The following is a 23,722-nucleotide window of genomic DNA, read 5'->3' as shown; positions in this document are numbered from 1 at the left end:
CCCTGGATTTGTACCACACAGACACTGATATTTCCCTATAAACACCTGGAAGACACCAAATCAGACAGATGTAACACACAGCACTTGGCATGTCAGGCAGTATCCCTCTCTGATGGGAGCCTGCTGCTTGCAGCCAAAGTGCTTCTTCAGTTCATTAAAATGCCTCACTCTAGGGAAGGAAAATATTTCAGAGGTGCATAATTATATAAAAATCAATCCCTAAACCTAAGGCCCTGTCAGTATTCTCTGAGACCTCCTTATATGCTTCAATCCACAAACCAAAATCTCAATGATTCAGTTGTTATAAGTTTTTAAATCTAAGTTGCTCTCAGGAAGGAAATCACAGCAAGGGAGATCTCAGTAGCAGGGTGACACACTAGCAAATACCCACTCCTGGAACTGCTGCTGCCCTTGCCAGCACCAGGAGGAATCACTGAATCCACAGGGAGGGCTGAGCTCTGGAAAATACTCCATCTGCACTGCCTGCATCCTTCTGGCTGCACAAAATCAGAGGTACCAGCATGCAAAAGCTGAGGAACAAAGTAGACTGGTATGACCTCGGGGCACTACACAGAAACTGTCAGGCAAGAACACACTGCTGAGCTGGTTGTCTTGTGAGCACTCCACTTTCAAGAGCTCTGAAGCCACCAGCAAGCCCTGTCTGGCTGCTGCCGTAGGAAGCAGCACCATGACAGCGGGGATATTTCGGGAAAACAGAAATTACACTTCAACCAAACGCTCCTGAGTTTCAGCAGCTTCCTACAACGGAAGATGACAAAGCCTCGCTTGAACCAAAACTCCATCCACCTACCTGAAAATCTGTTCTCAGTGGGTAAGTCATGCCAGCTCCTGGCTGGAACACGTGGTTAGTGGAAAGATCCCACTGGATCTTTCCCAGCAGCTGGAGAGCAGCCTCCTCTACAGACCGACTGTTTGCAGCACTGTCCAGCCTGATGGCTTTACACACGGTACTGGTGTCTGATAACCCCCACACAGCACTCCACTTTTAAATATTTAAAAAGGTATTTTTTCAACGGCAGAGGCAAAGCTCGAAGATAAAGCAGGAAGTCTGAAAAGCAGCCGGGGACAGAGGAGAGCCAGGCAGGTAACAATGTTTCCATAACCCCCTCACCCCTCCTCATTCCAGTGCTTCATTGTCAGACACGGAACCGAAGATGGGATCAAGAATTCCCAAACTAACAGCGCACCTGGCACTTAGACCACCAGTGAAACTCCCTACACAGCCCTGCCAGCTCTGATCCATCCACGGAATCCAAAAAGCCTGCAGCCCCCAGCTGGCATCACGAGAGTCTAACAGCAGTCAATGCCTGCTTCTCCACAGGCTCTGTGAGGATGCCTCAGCCCCCAGAGCGAGGTTTTGGGATGGGAGGAGTAACTCATCCTGGTGTGCTCCCGACCCTCTCGGAGCGGCGCAGCGGGATGGAGTGCTGGAACCGAACCCTGCTCGTTTTACACAGATCAAAGCTCAGCCTTAGCTCCAGCGTGACAAGCCGTGAGTCAACTTCTCGCTGCCCAAATCCTTTCACCGATTCTCTGCTTTCCACACCAACAAGACCTTTCAGTGGGAAAAACCCTCCGGGCTAAAAACGGGGGAAAGGGAGGTGGAAGGCGGATCCCTCCCAAGCCGCAGCTCGGCTGTGGAGCTGAGAACCGCTCGCAGAGGGAACCAGCCTCCAGGCAAGCAGGCACCGCGCCGAGCCACCCTCTTCTCCCGGGAACGCCGGCCGGGATTTGCGCGCACTTTGCACCTTACCTGCTGCAAAAGGCATTTTGTAGGGGTAGCTGTTCCGTCCCGTGTGCACGCTGCCGATCCTGCCCTCCGGGACGTGCACCACGCCGCAGACGCTGTAGCTGCTCACGGCCGCTCCCTCCCCGCAGCAGTACGGAGAGCTGCACCAGTGCAGGGGCTGGAAATGAGCACCTGATGGCAAGGAACCGGAAGATACCAGGAGCCCCTCGCAGGTCGCAGCCTGCGACAGCTCCTCCTTGGGATAAATGGAGCAGGGGGAATAGCCACTGTATCCACTTTGGCCATAATAAACATAAAACCCGTTCAACGGAGTCAGATCTGAGGATTCATAGAGACATCCACAATCCGTGTGATTCCCGGGCACAGGCAAGGGAGGGAACTGCTGCACAGGAAAGGAAGGCTGATGAAATTCCTGTTTGGGGGTTGGGGATTTTTCTCCGGGTCTTCCATACTCTGGCTTCATGGAAGCTTGTCCTCCCATGAGCAAAGGCAGTCTGTGGTAGAAGCCCTCTGTGCTGGCATAAGAGCCAGACAGCGACTCGTAGGGGAGAGGCTCGGACGTCCCATAGAGCCTGGAAGAGTCCCGCTGCTCCCCTTTCCCAAATGTGCCCAGGGTCTGGCCTTGCCAGCCGTGCTGCCCATCCATTTTTAAGCTGGCCACTTCCTTCTTGGATTTGACACAGTTCTTCCGACCGGCTTTGGCCCATTTGAGTGTAGATTTTGAACAGTGGTTCTCGGACTTGCCCTCTACATCCGATTTACTCCTCTGTTTCAGGGGCTGGTCTTTCTCGTGGGTCAGCTTCAGGAAGGCCACGGCATTCAGGCTGGCCAGTCTCTTTGGGGTGGGATGGTAGGAGACGGCACCATCCTCCCTCTTTGCCCCATCATCAAAGACCTCGTCCAGCGAATGCTCACAGCTATTGCATTTCTGACTGGCCTCATGTCGGTTCTTTCCTTTCCCTGTTTTCACAGCCGGTTTTTCCAGGGCAGGGCAGTTGTCACCGGCTTTGCACTGCAAGCCCTTGAGGGTACAGTCCCCAGCAGCCTTCCCAGAGTCCCTGCGGAAGCGCCTGCCGGATAACAAGCCATCGTCCCGTTCGAACAGCAGGTTGTTCACCGCCTCCGCGTTCAGCGAGGCCAGCCGGCGCTTCCTGGGCTCCGAGGGAGCAGGATCAAAGTCCTGCTCCGGCCCGGGATAAGTTACCGTGCACTTCTCCCCGGATGAGTCACTCTTGCCCGCTCCCACAGGCTGAACTTGTTCCGAGAACAAAGCAGATCCCAAATCCTCAACCCAGCTGGGAAGGTGCTTTTTTTTACAGCTTGGGGTCTGTTTGGACAGAGAGCCAGCCACATCCTCCAGCCTGGTGAGGAGCACCTTGCAGGTCTTTTTGCTCACCGAGGGGAGCAGCCGCCTCCGCAGCGGGTACGTCTTTCGCACTTCACGCAAACTCTTGCTTTTGTTACTCCCTACAAACCTACTGGGACAGTTTGGAGCCTCCGAGGCATCTCCGTCCCGCTGCTCTGCGTTGGCCCTGTCCATCCTCCTGCTGCCTATTGGCGACGAGGCCTGGCCAGCAGAACCAGCTGGATGTTTTAGAAGGAAAAGTTGTTTTTTCCGGGCATGCGTCATAGGATCAATGTCCAATCCTGGGAATGAACGGGAGAAAACATCTATTAATATCGCTGAGAGGGTCCCATCTCCTCACAAAGCACCAACTGCCAACTAGGAAATATTTGGGGAAGCTTGTTTCCATACAGCAGAGTCTCTTTGGGTGAGAGCCAGTTAAGCCAATTAAGAGACAGGATGCAATCAGTTTAATATTAAGCCATGGAACATGACAGCAATTAAAAACAAGGTGGTGATGGCAAATGCCACAGCAGCTGGGGAAAGCTGGGTCCAGACAGAGAGCTGCTCACCCAGCTCTTCCACTGATGCTGCTCCTAACACCTTACAAACTCCCATCAAATCTCCAAAATCTGAAGGCTGGTCCAGGGTACAGAGCAGAAATAACCCCCAGTCTGTGACTGCCTGCATGTTGATACAGGCAGGCTGTTCCAGTATCATTTTCTGAGACAATTAGGCAAAAGAAAAACAGAAAGTCCACCTACTCAGGTGAAAAGAAAACTTGGGCTATTAAGCAGAGACCTGCCAACATTAATAAATTAAATACATGCAAATCCCTGTGCAGGTTGGAACCTGGCTGTCCGCTGCTCTTGTCAATCCCTGTAGCTGTGTTTCATAGAAGTTGTGGGCACCGAACACCAAATCACGGTGGGCAGAGAGGCCCTAAAGACACATTCATGGCAGGAAAAAGAAGACTGGGCTTCCTGAGTTATCCAATTTTTAATTAAGTAATTCTGCAGTCTGAAGGAGCACACGTTAGCATATGAAGCTGTAGGTCCAAGGCTGAGACACGGTATGGCTGTGTGATACTAACCTATAGACATTAAAAATGTCAGTGTAATTGAGTGATAGTAGAATAGATTTAATGAAGTCTGTCCCTGAGCATCAGAAACAGCAGCAAAGGACAATTACTTTCATTCAATGGTATTTACAAAATAGTCAAATTCCATTTACTGGCAGAAAAGAGCTGATCTTTTTATCAGCATCCACCTAGGATGGGTTTGCTCTTCCCTGCAATCAGGATTCGGGCTGTAACTCCCCTCAATTGACACTGGTCTGCCACTTTTGAGGCTTTTAATTAAAGCTCCTACTGCTTTGGCAGTGATTAGAACAAAGCTCCCGAATTACAAGAACTGTTCATTTGATATGGTTTAATCAAGCTGATAATTAGATTATCTATTTGAAATAAGCCCGATGTGTTTTAATTGCCTTACTTATATATGCATTAACTAAGGGAAATTCAGGAATTGAAACCCGCTGGGGTTTGCACAGTGCTTTTCTAGATGTCATGCTCTTGGCAATGGGTTTTGGGGTGACTGAGTCCCTCCACCCCGTTAAACAGGGTATATCCCAAGGCTGGTGCCCCAGGGGGAGAGCTTGGTGGGGAACAATTTATATATGTCCACATTTTTCTTATTGGAAAATCAGGCTCTGGGAATTAGGAGGATCAAGTCAGACAGAATTTCCTCCAGAACTGAATTCTCCTTGCACAAGAGGCTAAACCGGCCACATGCGATCTCTGGAGTTTAGAAGAGAACTACAGTTTTAAAAAATAGATCAGGCAGAGCAGGACTTAGCAGAGACAAACCAGGTATCCTGCAGAACATGCCCTGGGGAGGACAACTCTTCCCATGCTATATGGACCAGTGGTTTCCTTGCAACTTTCATCCTATTTTCGACTGTCCCTGCTGAAAGACTGAGCCTCCAGCAGAGGTGAAAATCCCAAAATAAAAAGCCATGGTTTGCCTTAAACCCAGCATCAGGCACCTTGTTCTTCTCAGGTTTCCACAGGCAGGTGCCTGACCCGGCCTGGCACCACACATCCTGGGGGTATCGTGCTCAAATGAGTTGGGATAACTGTTAAAAACTGGGTGCTGTAGGTGTGACTGTTCATGCCTTAGATGTTCTAAAGTTAGGAAAAGGCTGGGAGAGACTGAGGGAAGGGGGCGTAAGAGAACTGGGACTGTTCAGCCTGCAGAAGCTTTGAGATGACCAAATTGTTCGTTCCAGTGCCTGAAGGGGCCTACAAAAAAGCTGGAGAGGGGCTTTGAACAAGGGCCTGGAGTGACAGGACAAGGGGAAATGGCTCCACCCTGACAGAGGGCTGGGTTAGATGGGATATTAGGAATAAACTTCCTGTGAGGGTGGTGAGACCCTGGTTGCCCAAAGAAGCTGTGGCTGCCCCACCCCCGGCAGTGTCCAAGGCCAGGCTGGATGGGGCTTGGAGCAACCTGGGATAGTGAAAGGTGTCCCCAGCCATGGCAGGGGGTGGGACTGTTTGAGCTTTCCAACCCAAACCATTCCAGAATTCTATGATTCACTGCCAGCACCTATGGAACAAAAGCTATCCTTAGTGTGCTGCAGTACTCAGAGGTTTTTCCACACCTCTGCAATCACCTGCACTGCGTGGATTGCTTTGTGAGGGGGATGCTCCTGCTCCCAGCTCACTTGGGATCTGGCAATCCCTCCTCTTCCCTCAGCACAACACAGAGACAGAACTTTTGATCACAGCTCAAAATTCAGCCCTCTGACAGGCAAATGCATCATTCCTCAAAATCAGAGTCCTGCCGAGCTTCCTTCCAGTGGGTATTGTGCTCCTGCCGGCTGGGAAGGGAGAGTGGCAGAGCTCTTCATCCTCTCTCCACCTTTGTAATGCTTCACAAAGCACAGAAAAGCTGCCTGTGCCCAGAAGTTTCCAAGAAAGTGCGAGACAATGTGGGGAACTGAAAGCGAAGCTACTTAAATCAGAACCACCCGTTTATTGCTCGTGGCTGAGGAACTGGATTAATGATGAGAAGACACTGAAGTGCTGGAAATTAAAGTTCCAAGCAGCTCAGACTACCCAGCTGCATCCAGAGCCCACCAACCATTTTAAAGCTAGTTGAAATCGCTGCCTCCTTATCATACAATCAAAGAATGGTTTGGATTGGAAGAGACCTTAAAGCTCATCTCATTCCAACTTCCTGCCTTGGGCAGGGACACCTTCCACTGGCCCAAACTGCTCCAAACCCCATCCAACCTGGCCTTGAACACTTCCCGGGATGGGGCAGCCACAGCTTCTCTGGGCAACATTCCTCTGGCAACTCCTTCCTCAAACCAGACTAGTTCTGAAAAACCATCTTGCCAGCTGCTGAACCCAAACCAGATCAGAATAAAGAAAAATTACAACCACTTCTAGTTTCGTGCTAGAATAAAACCATTACCCAAACAGCAAACTCAGGAGAGAGTTGGTGCCTCATTAGCAGGAAAAGATGCAAGTGTGATAACAGCTGCATGTTCTGTAATCATGCAGCTGCAGCATCTGTCTCTCCCTCTCCAGCACTTGATTGCAAGTGAAATTAGAAGAAACTAGTCTGGGACTACCCCTTCAAGCCCCATTTCCTCTCCAGAGCTTCACTACAGAGATGTGCACGTTCCAAGACATGATGCCAAAAGCACAGAAATTAAAGCTTTTAAAGCTCCTAATCCATTTGGCACTTCAATAACACACAGAGTTACGACAACACCAATCCTCCTCTCCAAGCACGGCACTGCTCCGACGACTCTCAGCCCCATCTACTTGAATCCTGTCTATCCATTTCCATTGGAACAGCTTATGCTGTGACAACAGCCCCACAACTGTGAGTATCTGGAGGATTGGCTCCTTTCTCCCTGCTGCTTTTGCAGGTGAGTAATTCCCAGTGCTCTAAGGAACGTGTTGAATGGAAGAAGCCTTGCAGGAGCTACGGGAAATCCAGATAAATTGCAGCAGCATCAGGTATCCCAGGCTGAGTTCCTTGAATGCCATGCACATCCCGTGAGTGGAAACATCGCCTCCCTCTCAAACATTCAGAAAATCTGTAGCTGTTGGAAGTTGCAATTTGTCTTCCCAGGGTCCAGTCCCGATTTTTCTCCTGAGACTCATTGAAAGCTCCATCATCCACATGCTCTGGAGGAAACTGTTTATACAGAGCTCATTAGGCTGCAGAAAGGGCTGGTTTCTCTCACTCATCAGCATAGCTCTAACCATTGTAGCAAAGCAGGATTAAATGGGATATTGGGAAGAAATTCTTCCCTGTGAGGATGCTCAGGCACTGGCACAGGTTTGCCCAGAGCAGCTGTGGCTGCCCCATCCCTGGCAGTGCTCAAGACCAGGTTGGATGGGGCTTGGAGCAAGCTGGGATAGTGGAAGGTGTCCCTGCCCATGGCAGGGGGTGGAACTGTTTGAGCTTTGAGATCCCTTCCAACCCAAACCACTCCAGGGTTCTATGATTCACTGCCAGCAGCTCCTGAAAGCCATGTGGACACACAGCCCCCACAGCTTCCAAAAGGCTGATGAAAAGGGATGTGGGGCAACTCTGGCACAGCCAAGAGGATCTCTGGGAGCTGTCCTGGACTGGGCCCTGCTTCACTCCCAGGTCCAACGCCCGTAATTATGCCCCTGTTGCGAAAGCCTGTGTGTGCTCCAGCCACCCGGCTGGGAGTTTTGCAGCTCGTGTGTGGCCGTGATAAATCACAGACAACTGCAATGAGAGCCCGAGGCTTCACACCCTGAGTGCCAAATCTGTCCAAAAGCAGCAGCACAGGGAGCAAATCCGGCTGGGTGCAGGCCTGACCTGCACTACCCAGAGCCACAGCTGGGAACATCCCCGAGGAGCTCCCTGGCTGATTGCTTGGGAAGGTCTGGCTCAGCCTTGGTTATCTGGTTTCAGATCTTGCCTAGTGGCAGTGCTCTGTCTGGGGAAGCCAAAATTACATTTCTCTGGCTGTTCTCACACTCTCCACAGCCTCAGCAAGCAGCATTCTCAGGGAAGAGGAAAAGGGAAAAAACAGGGGAAAAAGAAGAGGGGTGGGAAGAGAAGGGGGGGATAAAAAGAAGGGGAAAATAAATGGGGGGTGAAAAAGAGGGGAAAAAAGGGGAAAAGTGAGGGTAAAGGGGAGGGGGAAATGGTGTGGGAAAAGAAGGAAGGAAATAAGGGGACAAGTGGGAAAACATCAGTGGAAGTGAACAAAGTACAAGCGTGGGGGAGAGTCACAGGATATTTCCTCAAACTCAAAAACAGGGCAGGTTGTTTGGATAATTAATGCGACATCGGGAAAAGCACATTACTTCTCGGAAAGGCTCCGGCTTTCCTTTCCCCTTTACCAATGGCAAGAAGCTGTAACACTGTGTCACTTTGTCAGCGCCTGGCTGCTACTGAGCAAAACAGGCAGGAAATGATGAAGTGAAAAACAAATGTGGGCACTGATAAGTGACCTCAGCGACTCCAACATCAGGCACCAAACCCTGATCAAGTTTGGAGCCCCAAAGCTGGGTCTGGTACGTATTTGCATTAAAGTTTCTGAAAGCAAAGCCTTCACTTAACACCCGTGATCAACACTGGCAAAACCACTTCCTATGGCCTTGAAGAACTGCAGATTTACACCCCCAAGAGCTGTCATAAGCCTTTTGCTTGTGACCCCCAACATAAAGCAGCGTTGTTCTGTGTGTCTGTGGGAAGCTCTGGTGCCTCTTCTGCTCTTCACATCCTTCCAAATCCCACTGAAATTGCCTCGAGTGGGGTCAGAGCTCGAGAGGCAGCGACACAGGCAGTTTCATACTCACTCTCTGCAGAAGAGATGCAAAAGCTGTGCTTACCCACAGGCAAAGCTATCCTTGCCTCCCCTAAACTCCAGACCCACTCCAAAGCCAGGAAAAACTGGAAGCAGAGACCAGGATTTGTTTCTGTGCTCTTAGTTTGCTCAGAGATGGATAACGTGACTACCTTCCTGCTCCCAAGAGGGAACGTATTTTCTTTGCCTTTCAACAAGTTAGGGAGGGATGCACCAGGAGGAGAAGGAAACTTGGAATTAATGGATTTTAGAGCATATGGCAATTCCCAAACAGCATCCATCAGTAGTGCTTCCCACAGGAACCTCCCCAGCTGTAGCAGCAGCAGCTACCCATGGAGAGCCATGGATAAGCAGCCTTAAGCATGCTGCTGCAAGGAAAGCCCAGGTAAGGCAAAGGAATTCCCTGGCATTTGCAGGTAAGTACAAAGATGTGGGGGTGGAAATAAGGCTGAGCTTGTCTCCAGGCTGACAATTTGATGGAAAGAGATGCTTTGACACTTGGCTTTTGCTGCATCACTCCCCTGTGAATTAGTTACTAAGGTTTCCTTTCAATGAAGGCATTCAGTCCAGAGATTAGGCAAGAGCAACACGGGAAAGGATGGGAGGTGCACACTAGACCACTTGGAAAAACGGGAAGGCTGCAGCATACACAGATATTGCAATCCTGAAACATCCCAGGGAATAGCAGCAGCAAGAAGGAAAGGGACTTTTCAGAGAGCAGGTAGTGCCAGGATAAGTGAGAATGGCTTCCCACTGCCAGAGCACAGGGTTAGACAGGATATTGGGAGGAAATTCTTCCCTGGGAGGGTGGGGAGGCCCTGGCACAGGTTGCTTAGAGCAGCTGTGGCTGCCCCATCCCTGGCAGGGTCCAAGACCAGGCTGGACAGAGCTTGAAGCAAGCTGGGATAGCGGAAGGTGTCCATGCCTGGAGCAGGGTGTGGAACGAGATGATCCTCAAGGTCCTTTCCAACCTAAATAAATTTGGGATTCTCTAACTATAAAATATCAGATCTATTAAATATCACCCATTTACAGAATTGCCTGTTACAACTTTAAATAGGTTCTGTACAAAGCTGCCATGTGACAGCTACGCCAACAACACTCTAAAACATGCCTATAAGTAGTTTGAAAAACCAAGTCAAAAATATCCCGGGACAGCTTTTGCAGACATGTTTATAGAAGGAGCACAAGCTTTGCCAATCAAGGTTTTAAAAAAAATAACCCACACAAGCCCTGCTCATCTGATTTTTCATATATGCAAAATGCAAACTCGATTCCTTTGTGGCAGAAGGCTGAGTCTGGTAAAATATCAATCATATGTCACTTTGCTCAGATAGCTCTGGCACCCTTCCTGTTTCACGGACAAAATGGAATAACAAATTATTCCCAAGACTTTATTTTGAAGAACAAGGTGTAAGGTTTTTCTATAGTAAATATTAAAGCTCTTCTATATATTATAATCACACCCTTCCATGACTGCTTTGGGAGCTTCCTTCAAGCTGCTGAGCTTAAATAATTCAAGCTGTGCCGTGATTCTGTGTTCTACACGTGTGGCTGCAAACTGTGCTGCCTGTGGGAATTTCAAGGGCAGGTGCATTCCTGCCAGCTCCTCTCCGTGTCACGGAGCTGTTACTGCCATCCTATCTCTGGATCCGGATTTCCCTTCTCCTCCCTCCGCTACATCTCTCCCACAAAGGTCTCCATTCACCCTCTCCTGACTGGGAACTGTCAGCACAGCACCCTCAGGATCCAAAGACAACACATTCCTACTCCACAAATTCAAAATTGGCTTTAGGGGAGATAAAAGAAATGCAAGAAATTCAGGGAAGGGCAAGGCATTCCTTCAGTGCGACATTTAACTAAATGTTTGATTTAAACATATTTTTTTTCCTTTAAATAAACTTCATCTTATTTTCCTCACCTCAGTGTCCCTCAAAACTACCTGTGACCCACCTCAGTGTCCAAATCCTTGGCACTATGGCTCCAGGTATGGACTCCAGGAATTATCATCTCTGAGGAGTGCAAAAGACAGCCTGAATTTGAAAATTTAACAGGCATGCATGTTTATAACCTCGACTTAAATCTACAAAAGCTTTAAACCCAAGCAGGCAAAGCAAAGCTCTGTTAAAGAACAAGTTCATGTAGAATTTTCAAGGATTCTTGTATTCTGCCTCATCTCCAGCTGAAATACACTGATCAGAACTACATTCTCAGACTAACACTGCTGCCTGAATTATTTTCAGTTCTAGAATAAGTACTTCAGACAGTATCATCTTGCATTTGGAAATACCTTTTGTTTCTATATGCTTTAAAAAGCAGTAGCACGCCACTTCACCCTCAGCTGGGTTGTGAATTGTCCATACAGCAAAACAGCCCACTGGGATTTCCTTCATCAAAGGTTTTGATTCCTCTTTCTGTTCAAAGTTTAACAGACATTTCAAAAGAAAACAGACTTTCTACTTCTTTATTCTCACTTTCTGATCATCACTTGAAACACCAGCATTAACCCCACACGTTCCCAGCTGAGGACAATGGTGACAGAGGATGAGTTATGCTGAGTCTTCTTCCATTTGAGAATCCAAAACTCAAGTCAAGAAAAGACTTTACAGAACTCTTGCATTCCCACTGCAATTCCTGGAACCAAACCCTCTCCTTCCCTGATGTCTTGTAAACCACAGTGCTGCACTGACTGCTGAGCAGAGCTTAAATCTGAAGCCAACTTTGCTGGATTTGAAGCAGAATCAATAAATCTAATTCTTCCCTGTGAGGGTGGTGAGGCCCTGACACAGGTTGATGGAAGGTGTCCCTGCCCATGGCAGGAGGTAGAAATGGATGAGCTTTAAGGTCCCTTCCCACCCAAAACATTCTGGCACTCCATGAATCATAGAATGGTTTGGGAACTTCTGGAATAAAAGTCCAGATGTGGCTTGAAAATACACAAATTTTTTTTTCCTTCACAAAATACAGGACCAATCACCACCACAAATACAGATTCACACATCTTCTGGTGACACAGTTTTAGCCAAGGCAGAGCTGCCAAGCCTACCTAAACCTGCTTTAAACCCTTCCACCCTCTCATTAGTGCCAGAGACAGTATTTACAAATCAGTAACCCACAGAGTAAGTGAAGAAGTTCCACTTCAAATGTCACAACTCAACTGGTTTCATGTATTAGGTCAGTCCAAGGAAATGTAGCGCTGCTGGATGGTGCTGCAATAGCTGACGCCTCCAAGGAGAACAAGTTCTTGAATTCCTAGGGTGTTAGCAGGGAATCATTTAAATTTGGATCAAATTGGATCATTTAAGCCCAGGAACCAGAGGACTCAGTGTTGCCAAAGGTCCCAAGCTGAGCCAGAGGAGCGTTTCTAGGAATCAGCAGCTGGCACAGATCACAGATCTGGTGAGAGAAAACTCAAGCAGTAGCTGGATGTTGTAACATGTTAAAATCCCAGGAACCACAAGCCAAACACAGGCAATTCAGCCACTTAAGACGAGGAGAAGCCCAGCTCGCTGGAACGCTGCTTCCATGAGAGCCCATTTAACTCCCATTAGGAGCTGTCCCAGCTCTTTCATCCCTTACCCACATCGTTAGAGGTGTATTTAAACACACACCTTTGCTTGTGCCCCGGGTTTGATCAGTCAAGGCAACAAATACCACCTTCAAATAGACTGGGCAGCCTGTGCTGGGAGTGATCTGGTTTATATGCACTCATTAAAGTGCATTTATCGACCCACACGGGCGTGACACCGCTTGGCCGTTCGGAAAGGCAGCGATTAAACACACTCAGCTCTCCAAGCCAGGGCTAGGATCAGACTTTTCCAATAAGGTGGGCTATATAGACCATCACACCGAAATATTAGTTGGATTTCACTGCACCTTGCACAGCCAGGAGGAAAACAGACTTAAGAGAATCGGGAATTGTTAAGAACAATGACTAAGTCACACGCTTGGTCCCAAGAGCTCTTGGTTGAATGCTGGGGGGGACATTGAACACTCCTATTCTCCAGTGCAGGTCACCACGGAGCAAGTGGGAACTCTAGAGGATAAACCATCAGCTCTCTGGCAAAGGAGCCTAATTACAACTTCCTCTGGGGAACCACAAAGCTTTTAAACAGTGCAGCCTAGTTTTATGGAAATGCCACGGGTGCCTCCAACTAATTTTCAAGAAGGTCCCTTGAAGTCAGGCTGTGGCTTCAAAACATCCAGGTGTACTGAATAGCGGGGAGAAGAGTCCTACAAGTACTGCTCTGCCAAATGATGCTCTGATACTGCAAAACCACCCCCCACATGCTTCCTCCAACCTCGAGGAGAAGAATACTCATTTTAGGGAAGAAAACAGCAAAACTTTTGAGGAACTCCTAGCACTGACAAGTGGAGAAACAAAAAAATAATCAGAATTGTCCCCTTCATTATCAGCTATAGGATTTGATAACATTGATTGCACATTGAGGTGTTCAATGCTTGGATCAGAAGGATGGGGAAGGGAAAACTCCCCTCATCCATCTCAGTCACTGGCACAGAAGCACAAGGGTAAAAGATGCACACGGTTCAGGGCTCCAGGATTCAAGGAGTGGGGTACAAGGAGACAACGTGTGAAGCCAGACTAAGGGAAATGCAACTGGAGAGGCGATCCCAGAGGGATTCCTGAGCTGCACGAGCTGCCAGCTGAAGCAGAGCCAAAGTGGCAGCGGGAGACGCTCGCAGCTACCGGTCGAATGTCGGGAGAGCTCGTAGGAAGTTTCCAGGAGCTGCTGGAAGATCCAAGCAAGCTGCAGCAAGCTCTGCTTTCCCAGGCTAAGCCCAGCGTGGAAGGGTAAACAGCTGATAAGGAGGAATGTGCTGGAAAACCCCCCCGAGCAGCCAGAACCCCCCTGTTATCCCACAGCTTGGCCCAAGGACAATCCCCAGTGCCCGTGCCCAGCACACTCTTCCCCTCAGCCAGTTTTGCTGCTGGTTGTCCAAATCTCGGGAGATTTGATCCAAAGAGGATCTGATGCTGGACAACAGCTGCAAAGAGCTCAGAGCTGAGGAGTTTCTGCCTCAGATTGCAGTTACAGCGCACAAGGAGAGATGTATCCACGCAGGATATCCCCAGACACCAGAATTTCAGCTCCAGCTATTTGTCACAGTAAAACATTTTAAGGCAGCAGCATTCTTCAAACTAAAATGACAGAAAAGATCCCATTTCAGAGCTCCAAAGCTAGCTCCTCACTCCTCATTTCAATAACTAAGATAAACATTTTATTTAACAGCTGTTTTAACAGGTAGAAACACACACTTTGCTTCAGAAAGCCAGGCAGACTTACAGCCCTGGCTTTCTGCAGCATTTAGACTCTCAGTTCAAGATGAATTCCTGGAAACGGGGCAGGGGAACCCTCATTTCTTCTGAACAGAAACCAAGCACAAAGTCTATGCTTTGAGTCTCCAGCTCCTCTGCTTCCCACCCTTACAACTTTGCCACACATGTGGGAGAGCTAGCAGAGCTGAGTGACACTTCCTAGAGGATGCCACAACTTCTGTCAGGTCTCTGCTGTGGTTGACACGGGGTCTGCAAAAGGAACCGACCCCAAAATTACCTCTGGGGCCTCCTGCTCAGTGTCACCTCACAGCCTTCCTTCTGTGCCTCAGCTTGAGCTGCGGTGTGCCTGGAAGTTCTCACACCTCTGGTGAAGGATGAGCCCTTGGGGAGCCACAGCACCTGCAGTTTATCTGAGGGATCAGGAGCAAATATCCGAAATTCACCGATTTTCCTGCTCCCCAGGCAAGGCTTGTCACAGTTACTGGCCTCCAAACACAAGTACACCAGGTGTACAACATTAAGATGTTTTATCCTGGAATGATTTGGCTTGGCAGGGACCTCAGTGATCATCCCATTCCAACCCCCCATAGGCAGGGACACCTTCCACTAGCCTAGGCTGCTCCAAGACTCGTCCAACCTGGCTCTCTTAACTTGACCAGGACAATGGTCTTAAATTTGTCTAAACAATTCCCATTTATATTTTTGTGGGGGGTCTAAATACACATATAAAGACTCTTTTGGGCCCATTCACAGTTCTCTTTGTTCAGCTGAGGGCTGGATTGTTTTTTATGTGGCTGCATGAGCTCTCCAGCCTGAGAGAAAGAAAATTAGGACTTCACTACCCAAATCCATTATTTCAAGCATTGGAAGCAGCTTCCCAGGACAGTGGTGGAGTGACCATTCCTAGATGTGTCTAAGGAATGACTGGACACGGCACTCAGCGCTCTGGTTTGGTTGACAAGGCAATCATCAGCCACAGGTAGATGATCTTGGAGGTCTTTTCCAACCTAAATGATTGTGGGATCTACATAAGAAAGTGCAGAGCTCTCCGAGCTGGACTGAGGCCTCACGGAAGCACCGGAAGCCACTTGCCTTTCTTATTTTTAAATCCACTATGTTTGTTTTACACATAACACAGGCTACTCCAAGATCAACAGATCTGACCCTCAAGGCCTCCAGACGCTGCTCTATATAGGGTTATTACAGTGAACTGGGGTTTAATTATATTTAAATAGTGAAAAGTCAAAGCGCTGCTGCTGCGCTAGTCTCCCTGCCCCTCCATGATCCATTTCTCCCCACTGCCTCCCATGGTTTCCTTGGAAACATATGCAAGCTTAAATTGGATTGACATTCACTTAGTGGACAGATGGAGTTTGGAACAGCCCAGTGCCTGAAATTCAAGGCCGAGCCTTGGGATATGTCACGTTATCAATACAAAAAACAGCCCCCCGAGCTTTGTGGGAAGGGTAAGGATCACCTAATTATTCAGTAACGAGCTCTGAGGTGGCATCTCAGGAAGGTCAGCGCTCAGCCATTGTTCCTGATGAAAGCAGCGGGCCGAGCACGCGACCAGTTTTGTTGGGAGGGAAGGATTTAATTTTTGTTAAGCGCTGAGAAAACAGGGGAGTTCTTAAGCTCATTAGTGGTTTCAGGCAGGAGAACTGCTGCAGATCACACGTGGGCTGAGCACAGACAGCGACGCTCCATCCGCACTGTAATTAAGCCACTTGCTCCCAAAACTTCATCCCTAGGTTGAAGTTATTCCTGGTAACTGATCCTGACCCACAGACATCGAAAGGGACAGGGTTTGTATCGCTCCTTTACAGCCCCAGAGGTGTCAGGACTACATTTTCAGGAAAGCTGGCAATTTATTCTCAAGTGGGAATTATTCCCTGGGTCCTCTTCCGCTATTTGAGATGAAACAGAACCATAAAGACATGAAAATAGCTTTCTTTTATATTTTTTTTTGAGTTGGTTAAACACTGCTTCCCAATCACACTGTCTGTCCTAACAGGATTGGAAAGGATTCACCTCTTCCCAACCAAAACACAAGGAAGACAGTAGAAATCCCAAATAACTATGTCCCTAGAGATCCCAGATGAAATCCAGCATCTAGGAAGGATAAGATGACAAAGTTCTTGGAAAAGAAAAGGGGGGCAGTCAGCAGGCATTACATATTCCCCCTCATCAGGTGCTCTGCCCACCACATGCTTGGTTATTGCAGGGGCATCTCCAAGTATTCACCACCTCCAGGAATTAAGGACATGCCACAGAGTCTGGGTTACCAAATAATTGTTAAAGAATAAACCCCCAAAATGCCTGGTTTGTTTCTGTTGCTTGTGCCACTTCCTGAAACCTAAGAAATTCCCAGGTTGGGATTTACCTGTCCAATTCAGGATTTCCATATTTGTTCTGACACCTGGAATTTAGCCAGGATTTTAAGAAAAAAATCTCTTTTCTCTGTCAATACATTATTATAGCTGCCCAATCCTTTTCCTTTACTATCCTGCTCACCTTGGAGGGAGCTGCCCTGTCTCCTTACTCTGAACCTTGATTCAACCTTGAATCCTTCCACTGACTTTGGCTGAGCTGAACAAAGGAACAAACCCAAACATGCCTCTTGCATCTGTTTCTTATGAGTTTTTTATTCATTAAAAATAAACCTCCTGCTGCCCACTAGTTCCCTCCACAAGCCTGCACCTTCCTGCTTTCTCTTCTTCCAAACCATTCCTATTTATCAGTATGTGATTATTGCAGCTTGATCCTCGTTGCCTGCATTCCCCCCCGGTGCCTCTCCATCCTCCCTCAGCAGAGACCTCGATGCTCCTCTCCACCCCGCCTCAAATCCTGCTCTTTTTTTTACAGAATTCCCAACCCTGAGCCAGCGAGAACACGCTCAACCTGCCAAGTGCCCTGAGAGAGAGAGAGCGCTCCCGAAGGGATTTCAGGGATGCAGCCCTCGATCCATTTCCAGTTAAGATGCTCCTTAGTTTCCCGAACTTGCCCGGCGAGGATGCGAGGACCGGGAGAGCAGAGGCTGCTCCCGGCTCCAGCAGCATCCGCCTGCGGCCACGCTCCCCGCGGCGCCTGCTCCCTCCTGCCTCCAAAACTCAGCTCTGCCATCCTTTCCTCGCATCCCATTTCTCTCCTCCACTGCCGATTTAAGCCTGTTCCAGGTATTCTGCAAGCACTCGGAGACACAATGAAGACGTGCACCGGATAATGCTGTGCTGCGGGAATGCTGGCTGAAGCTCCCGATTTTCCGTGCTTCCCACAGGCCACAGGCAGGAACAATAGAAGGCCAGGCACGGTGTAAGTAGGAAGCAATGCCTGGGATCTCGATGCTTCCCTAGCACTGAGATTTTATTTCAAGGATGATAATTCAGACACCGAAAAATCAGCTGCCAGCAAAGCAGTTTTATTCCAATCAATGCCAGAAAAATGCCTGCTTTTTATTTCTAAGAGCCTCGTAAATAATTTGAAATATTGAGATACAGGCAGCCTCTAAAAGCCAAGATCTTTCATTTAAAAAAAATAAAAATCAAGGCTGCTGAGCTGTAGAGTTTCAAAGCTGAGCATGAGAAAGCCCTTCAAAAACTGCTGGAAGAACAATGGGTGCCAGTGAGTGCTCCTGTGATGTGCCTTACAAAGGGGGGAAAACCTAAAAATCATAATTTTCTTTAGTCATACCTTTGTTTAGGAGAACTGGGACACGAGGAATGCAGCACCCGGCAGCTCAGAGCCCAAGCATCATTTTACTCCTGAGCACCGCACGTTTAACACAAATCCCACCTTTTCCCAGAGCATTTCCATCCACAACAGGGCAGTGCCCAGGGAATACAGCAGGAGAAAAATCCCACCTGGGCTGCATCCCTTTCTCTGGGGAAGGAGGGAACCACAAGGATCCCAAAGCTTTCCTGCTCCCAGCATCACCGTGCTGGCTGTGCCATCCCATGGGATGAGCTGACACCCTGCCGATGGCACCGGACTTGCCGCACGTGTGACAGCAAACACCCCTCAAAACCCTTGTGCTGCCAAGTCTCCAAAAGCACTGCGAATCTAAAAAGCAGAATGGCAAACCGAGGGGTTCCAAGCAGCCCTCAGACAAGCTCCAGCCAAACACCCCTACTGAAAATGCAGCTCGAATCGAAGTCAGAGCTGCTGACCGAGATGATAAAAGCGGCGTTCCCGGCCGTGCCACGTGGGGAAAGCGCAGCGGCAGGGCCCTGAGCACGGTGCTCACACATTCCCTCCCATTTAATAGTGTTTATTTAGCTGCACGCTACCGGCACGGCTCACACCCCAGGGGGGACTGCCCGCTGCCACCAGGCTCGCAGGGTGTTACATCGCTCATTCCCACAAGCTTTAAGTTGAGGAAAGACACATTGATGCTTTTGCCCATCACCAAGCAGCAAGAGCTCAGCGGTGCCAAATGGGAGCATCACTCACAAATCAGGCCAAAATCAACAGCGTCCCTCGAATTATTTTTTACCCATGTGGAGTTAATAACCACCCACCCTCTACGGAAGATGTCCTGAAATTTAATGTATATCAATAATTAGCAGATTGAAGGGAAAACAACTGCTCCTCCAGGGCAGCCATCCTCATTTTCAGCTACTTTTCTCCAGAAGCAGAGCAGCACTGCCATCGCCACTGAGGGGCTTCCACTATGATTTAACTCAAATTACTCTTTGGAAATTATACAGTTGTAATTTTGAGAGACCAGAGATTTCAAAAAGAGGTTCAGGTTCAGTTGCCTCAGCTGACTGCACTTCTTATATCCTGCCAGCTCTCCATACTCTGATTTTATAGAGGTTTCACCCACATGGCCAGAGAAAAAATAACATGGAACAGATCAATTAAACTGCAATGGTACAAATATTGACAGGGCCCAAATGAGTTGATTTTAAACCAGATTTATATTTATTTTTCTTAATAATACCCTTGGTTTCTCTCTTTAGTAACTTCAATCCCTCATTTCACTTTATGGCATGATAAAGTTCTCCAGTGTCTTGTTCTTCTAATGGAAGGGTTTTTTTTATTCATATGAAGTATTACTGTGACTCTACTTTATTCTACTTTATTTATAATAAAGTTCCATTCTAAAATAGCAAATCTGGACAATAACTGGACAACGTTATGCCATTGTCCCATACAATCTTGTTTCTTTCTGTCTTTAAAGAAATAAAACGACTAGGATCAAATTTAAGTGTGTTTTCCCCATTTCAAAGATATCACGTGCCAGTACAAGTGTGAAAGCATAGACTGTTAAATTGTGATGGTCTTCTGACCATGAGGTAACTCATTCACTGAGAGCAACAATCTGGCCATGAATTTAAGTATTTTTTGCCATTAAATCCATGTCTTTGGTCTCAATAAAAGAGGAGCTGCCATGCTGGACAGCTGTGATCATGGCCAAAGGACCCAAAGCCTCCAGTTCTCATGCTGAAGCACAAGGAACAATTCCTTCTGAGCATTCTTCACAAAACATCCCCTGTTCTTCCCTTTAAACACCACCCGCGTCCAAAACTGCGACATCTTCCAGCCTTCACACTTGGAGAAGAGCTCAAGACAGCCCAAATCTGCAGCTAGGAATATAACCAGCTCACCTATGAGCTGCTGGAAGCAGGCACATAAATACATTGTGAGTTCAAGCAGGAGAGCAAACCAGAGAGGCAGAGCCCTCGGATGGGGAAATCCTCCAGGATCGCGGCACATCCCTCTCTGTCACAGCCCAGCCACCCCAGCCCCTGCCAGCTCACAGCTTGTGTTTGAAGCTATTTTCAGATTTATGACTTCTTTGGGCTGATTTTTTTTTGTTGTTGTTGTTTTTGTTTGTTTGTTTTTGTTTTATTTCCCAATCATCTGAACACTGCTCCATTTATGATTACCAACGTGAGAGTTGTGACTGAGATTGGCTGGTTGGATTCAACTCTGAGGTTGTTCTGCCGCTGCTTCCACAAGTTGTGGTTAACTGAGATCCCAGAATCAATAAGCTTGGAAAAGAACTCCGAGATCATCTAGTCCAACCTGTGACCAGCCACCACCCTGCCACCTAGCCCAGAGCACTGAGTGCCACGTCCAGTCCTTCCTTGAACACCTGCAGGGATGGGATTTCCACCACCTCCCTGGGCAGTGCCTGACAACCCTTCACATGAAGAAATCCCTCCTGATGTTGAAATGTGGACAACTAACTGGGAGATGGGGCAAAAAAAGCCCCACACAGCTCCTTTGGGATGTGACACTTGCACATCTGAGCACACCTTCCTGTTCTTTGCAGAACCAGATCTCATCATTCATTAATTTCCTTGTGATCTGAACATGGTGCCAAGCAGCGAGCATGCCTTTGCCTACCACTCCTAATTATTTTTCAATTGTTTACTTTGGACAGATTTGCTGCTAAGGACTTATTTTCAGTGCTGCAGCAGCATTAGAAAAGCTTTTGCTGAAGGGTGGATTTCCCCCCAGACCACGGCCAGGCGCTCCCTAAATCGGATCTCCACAGACTGGACCAGCACACGTGTCCCACAGAGCCTCCGAGTCACACAACAGCGATTAACACCACCGCAGCAAACAAAATTAACCTGTATCACCTAAAACACAACAAGTTCCACCTCAACAGGAGGAAGAACTCTCCATTGAGGGTGGCAGAGCACAGGAACAGGCTGCTCAGGCTGTCTCCCTCTCTGGAGACATTCCAAACCCACCTGGACACATTTCTGTGTCACCTGCTCTAGGTGGGGATGGTCTCCAGAGGCCCTTCCAACCCTAACTGTCCCATGATACTGGTTAAAAAGCCAAATAAACACTAAGGCTTCCAGTGTGGAGACAGAAAGGTGATGCACACTAACTGGCAAGAAGGACAGAGCACCGACATTTAATTGAATGATTCAGTTGGATGAGAACATGTCAGTGGCCTCCAAAATAACATTTCTGCCTCAAGACACAAGGGTGTGACTGTTTTTCCCCCAAACACCACACTTCTGAGTTGCATTTTATTGTTCTGTGCAACTGTCAGCATCAGCCCCCAGCAAACAAAGCATCCAGAAAGGATCCAGTCACACAAAGTTCAGGGAATTATTTTCCCCCGCAGGCTTGGCGTTTTCCAGCTGATTTTACACCTATCAGTAGTACTACACTTCCCTGCTCTGCTCAAGAAGAGCTGCTGGAAAGCAGTTGGAAATGCTGCACTGAGTTCATGAGGAAAACAAACAGAAATCAATGTTTAAATCCAAAACATCCTGGTAAATCACACTAATGCACGATTTCCTATCGCCAGCAAACATTTAGACAGTTCCAGCTGAAGCTTGGGAATGATTCAGGTAGCCAGGACATGACAAACGTGAAGAATGGCTCAGGATGAATATGTGAGCAGGATATTTCTGTTAAAGCGATCAGCAGCGTGCTGGTATTTAAATCACATTAAGATTTCAAAAGCATCAGTCTATCACGCAGCTCGTGTCACTCTTTCTCACAACCACGAGGACCAGAAGCCTTAAAATAAAACATCGAGCCCCCCAGAACACCACAGAGCCCCTCAGCGTGGAGCAAGCGCTCGCTAATTGTGGCAAACTGATGGACAGATCAATTAACCAGGCAAGCAAAAGCCCGGCAAAGCCTCTCGCTTTGAGGTTCGCCTGCTCCTGACAATGATGACTTCAGATGGAGAGCGAGCACGAGGGGCAGCTGGATTCTTTAAAACAAAACACAACCAGAACCTCTTTCAGATAAGCATTTCGTGGAAAGAGAGAGGGGAGGGGGAGAGGCAAACAGAATAGATCCCAAATGCTCGTATTTTTTAAGTTTTCACGGCTGCTCTTGTGAAAGAGAGGGGATTCCTGTGTCTCCCTGTGCCGGGGCAGGGAAAGGGACATCGGGGTGTGGGTATCCCCGTGTTGGGGCTGGCTGTCGAGCAGCAGCCCGGGGAGCACTTGCTAGTCTTCCCGAGATCTGCCCAGTCACATGTGCTGGCTCCTGCGCCTTGTAGAAGCAGCTGGAAAAGAGGGAGCCAGCGGAGCTGCCTCCATTAGGAGCCACCGCTACACAAAAGGAGAAGAGGAAACAAGCCGTGGGCCACCGGAGCAGCCGGCAGGAAAGGAGAGATGTCCAGAGCCACGGGGAGCGCACGGCAAGCGGGGAAAATCACGATGGAAATGAAAACTGCTCTGCTGTCCCCCAAAGAGGCTCGATGGCACCTGCCTGACAGGGACACGGGGCTCACAGCCCGCCCGGCATCACATCCTGCAAACCATCGGGAACTCGACGGACTCAGCCGCTCAAGCCTCAGGGGAGGGGCTCATCTCCCCGTTCGGGCGTGGGGAGCCCCAAAACACCAACCCGCGGCCAGCCCGTCCTGTGCCAACTCCCGGCCGGGCAGCGCCGGTTCAGCTCCGAGACCCGGAGGGGCCGGGGACAGCGGCGGCTTTCCCTGGGAATCGCCCCCGATCCGGCGATGCCGAGGCGAGCAGCCCCTGGGGCAAGGAGCCCCCCGGGGACACGAGCCCCGCAACTCCCCCGGGCCCCCCCGGCCCGGCCCGGCCCCGCCGCCTTTGTGCTGCCCGAGCGGCAGGGGCGGAGGAGCCCGGGGGGGTTCGGCGGGGCCGATCCGGCCTCGCACCGGTGGGACCGCGCGGGGTAACGGCGGCCCGGCCCGGCCCACCCGCCACCGAGCCCGCCGTGCCCTCCCGGCGCTTCCCCGCCGCCGCGGGAAGTTCCCGGTGGCCCCGCGTACCCCCCGCCCCCCCCAAACCCCGGGGCGGCGGCACCTGCTCCCGGCCCGGCGGAGTTCCCGGGGGCGGAGGGACGAGCCGGCGCCGCGGGGACCTCGTGTGGACTCACCGGGAGGCTGCCGCAGGCCCCGGGGGGGAGAAATCCAGCGGCGGGAGCGCCGCGAGTCCCGAGCTCCGCGCTGCTGCTGCGTCAGCGCCGCCGCCTCCTCGGCTGCGGGATGGGGACGAGGCGCCACCGCCGCCGCCCGCCCCTGGCCGCGGGGCGTCGCGGAGCGGGCGGGCGGAGGCCGGAGCGGGCGGCGGAGGGGCCGGGAGGGGCGGAGGAGGGGGCGGAGGAGGGACCGGAGGAGGGACCGGGGGCGCCGCCGCCGCCGCCGCCGCGAACTCCCCGCAAGCCGCGAGCGCCTCCGGCCTCCTTCCTGCTTCCTCGTCCGCAGCCAATCGCCGCCCGCCGCCCGCCGCTCGCCCCGCCGCGCCGGCCAATCACGGCCGCCTCTCCCCGCCGCCGCCGGCCAATCGCCGCCGCGCCCGCCCCCGCCCCGAGCCCCCTTCGGCGCCCCCCCACTCCCCTCACGGAGCCCCCCACGCTGCCGCCCCCCGCCCGTGGCGCGGGATAACCGGGACAACCGAGAAAACCCGGGATAAGCGCCCCTCCGGAGCGCTGGGGGAGCCTCCGATGACCGCGATTCCCTCACAGGACGGGGGCG

General features: G+C 49.9%; 1 protein-coding gene across 3 annotated transcripts in view; it reads right to left on the bottom strand.

The window, feature by feature from the left end:
• Positions 1 to 23,425, bottom strand: part of BAHD1 (bromo adjacent homology domain containing 1) — a 32,726-nt gene extending 9,301 nt beyond the window's left edge. Inside the window, exons 1-3 of one of the 3 annotated variants that reach the window (XM_086894619.1) lie at positions 23,325 to 23,425; positions 23,125 to 23,266; positions 1,775 to 3,418 (exon numbers count right to left, since the gene is read on the bottom strand). In XM_086894619.1, coding sequence (XP_086750745.1) covers positions 1,775 to 3,401 — 1,627 coding nt within the window. In that variant the 5' untranslated portion in view covers positions 3,402 to 3,418; positions 23,125 to 23,266; positions 23,325 to 23,425. The other 2 variants (XM_086894620.1, XM_086894618.1) reach the window with 2 other exon arrangements.
• Between the last annotated feature and the right edge of the window lie 297 nt (positions 23,426 to 23,722).

This window comes from Cyanistes caeruleus, chromosome 6 (assembly GCF_971803275.1).
Source record: "Cyanistes caeruleus chromosome 6, bCyaCae1.hap1.1, whole genome shotgun sequence".
NCBI lineage: Eukaryota > Metazoa > Chordata > Aves > Passeriformes > Paridae > Cyanistes > Cyanistes caeruleus.
This window is presented reverse-complemented; position numbering and strand designations above follow the sequence as displayed.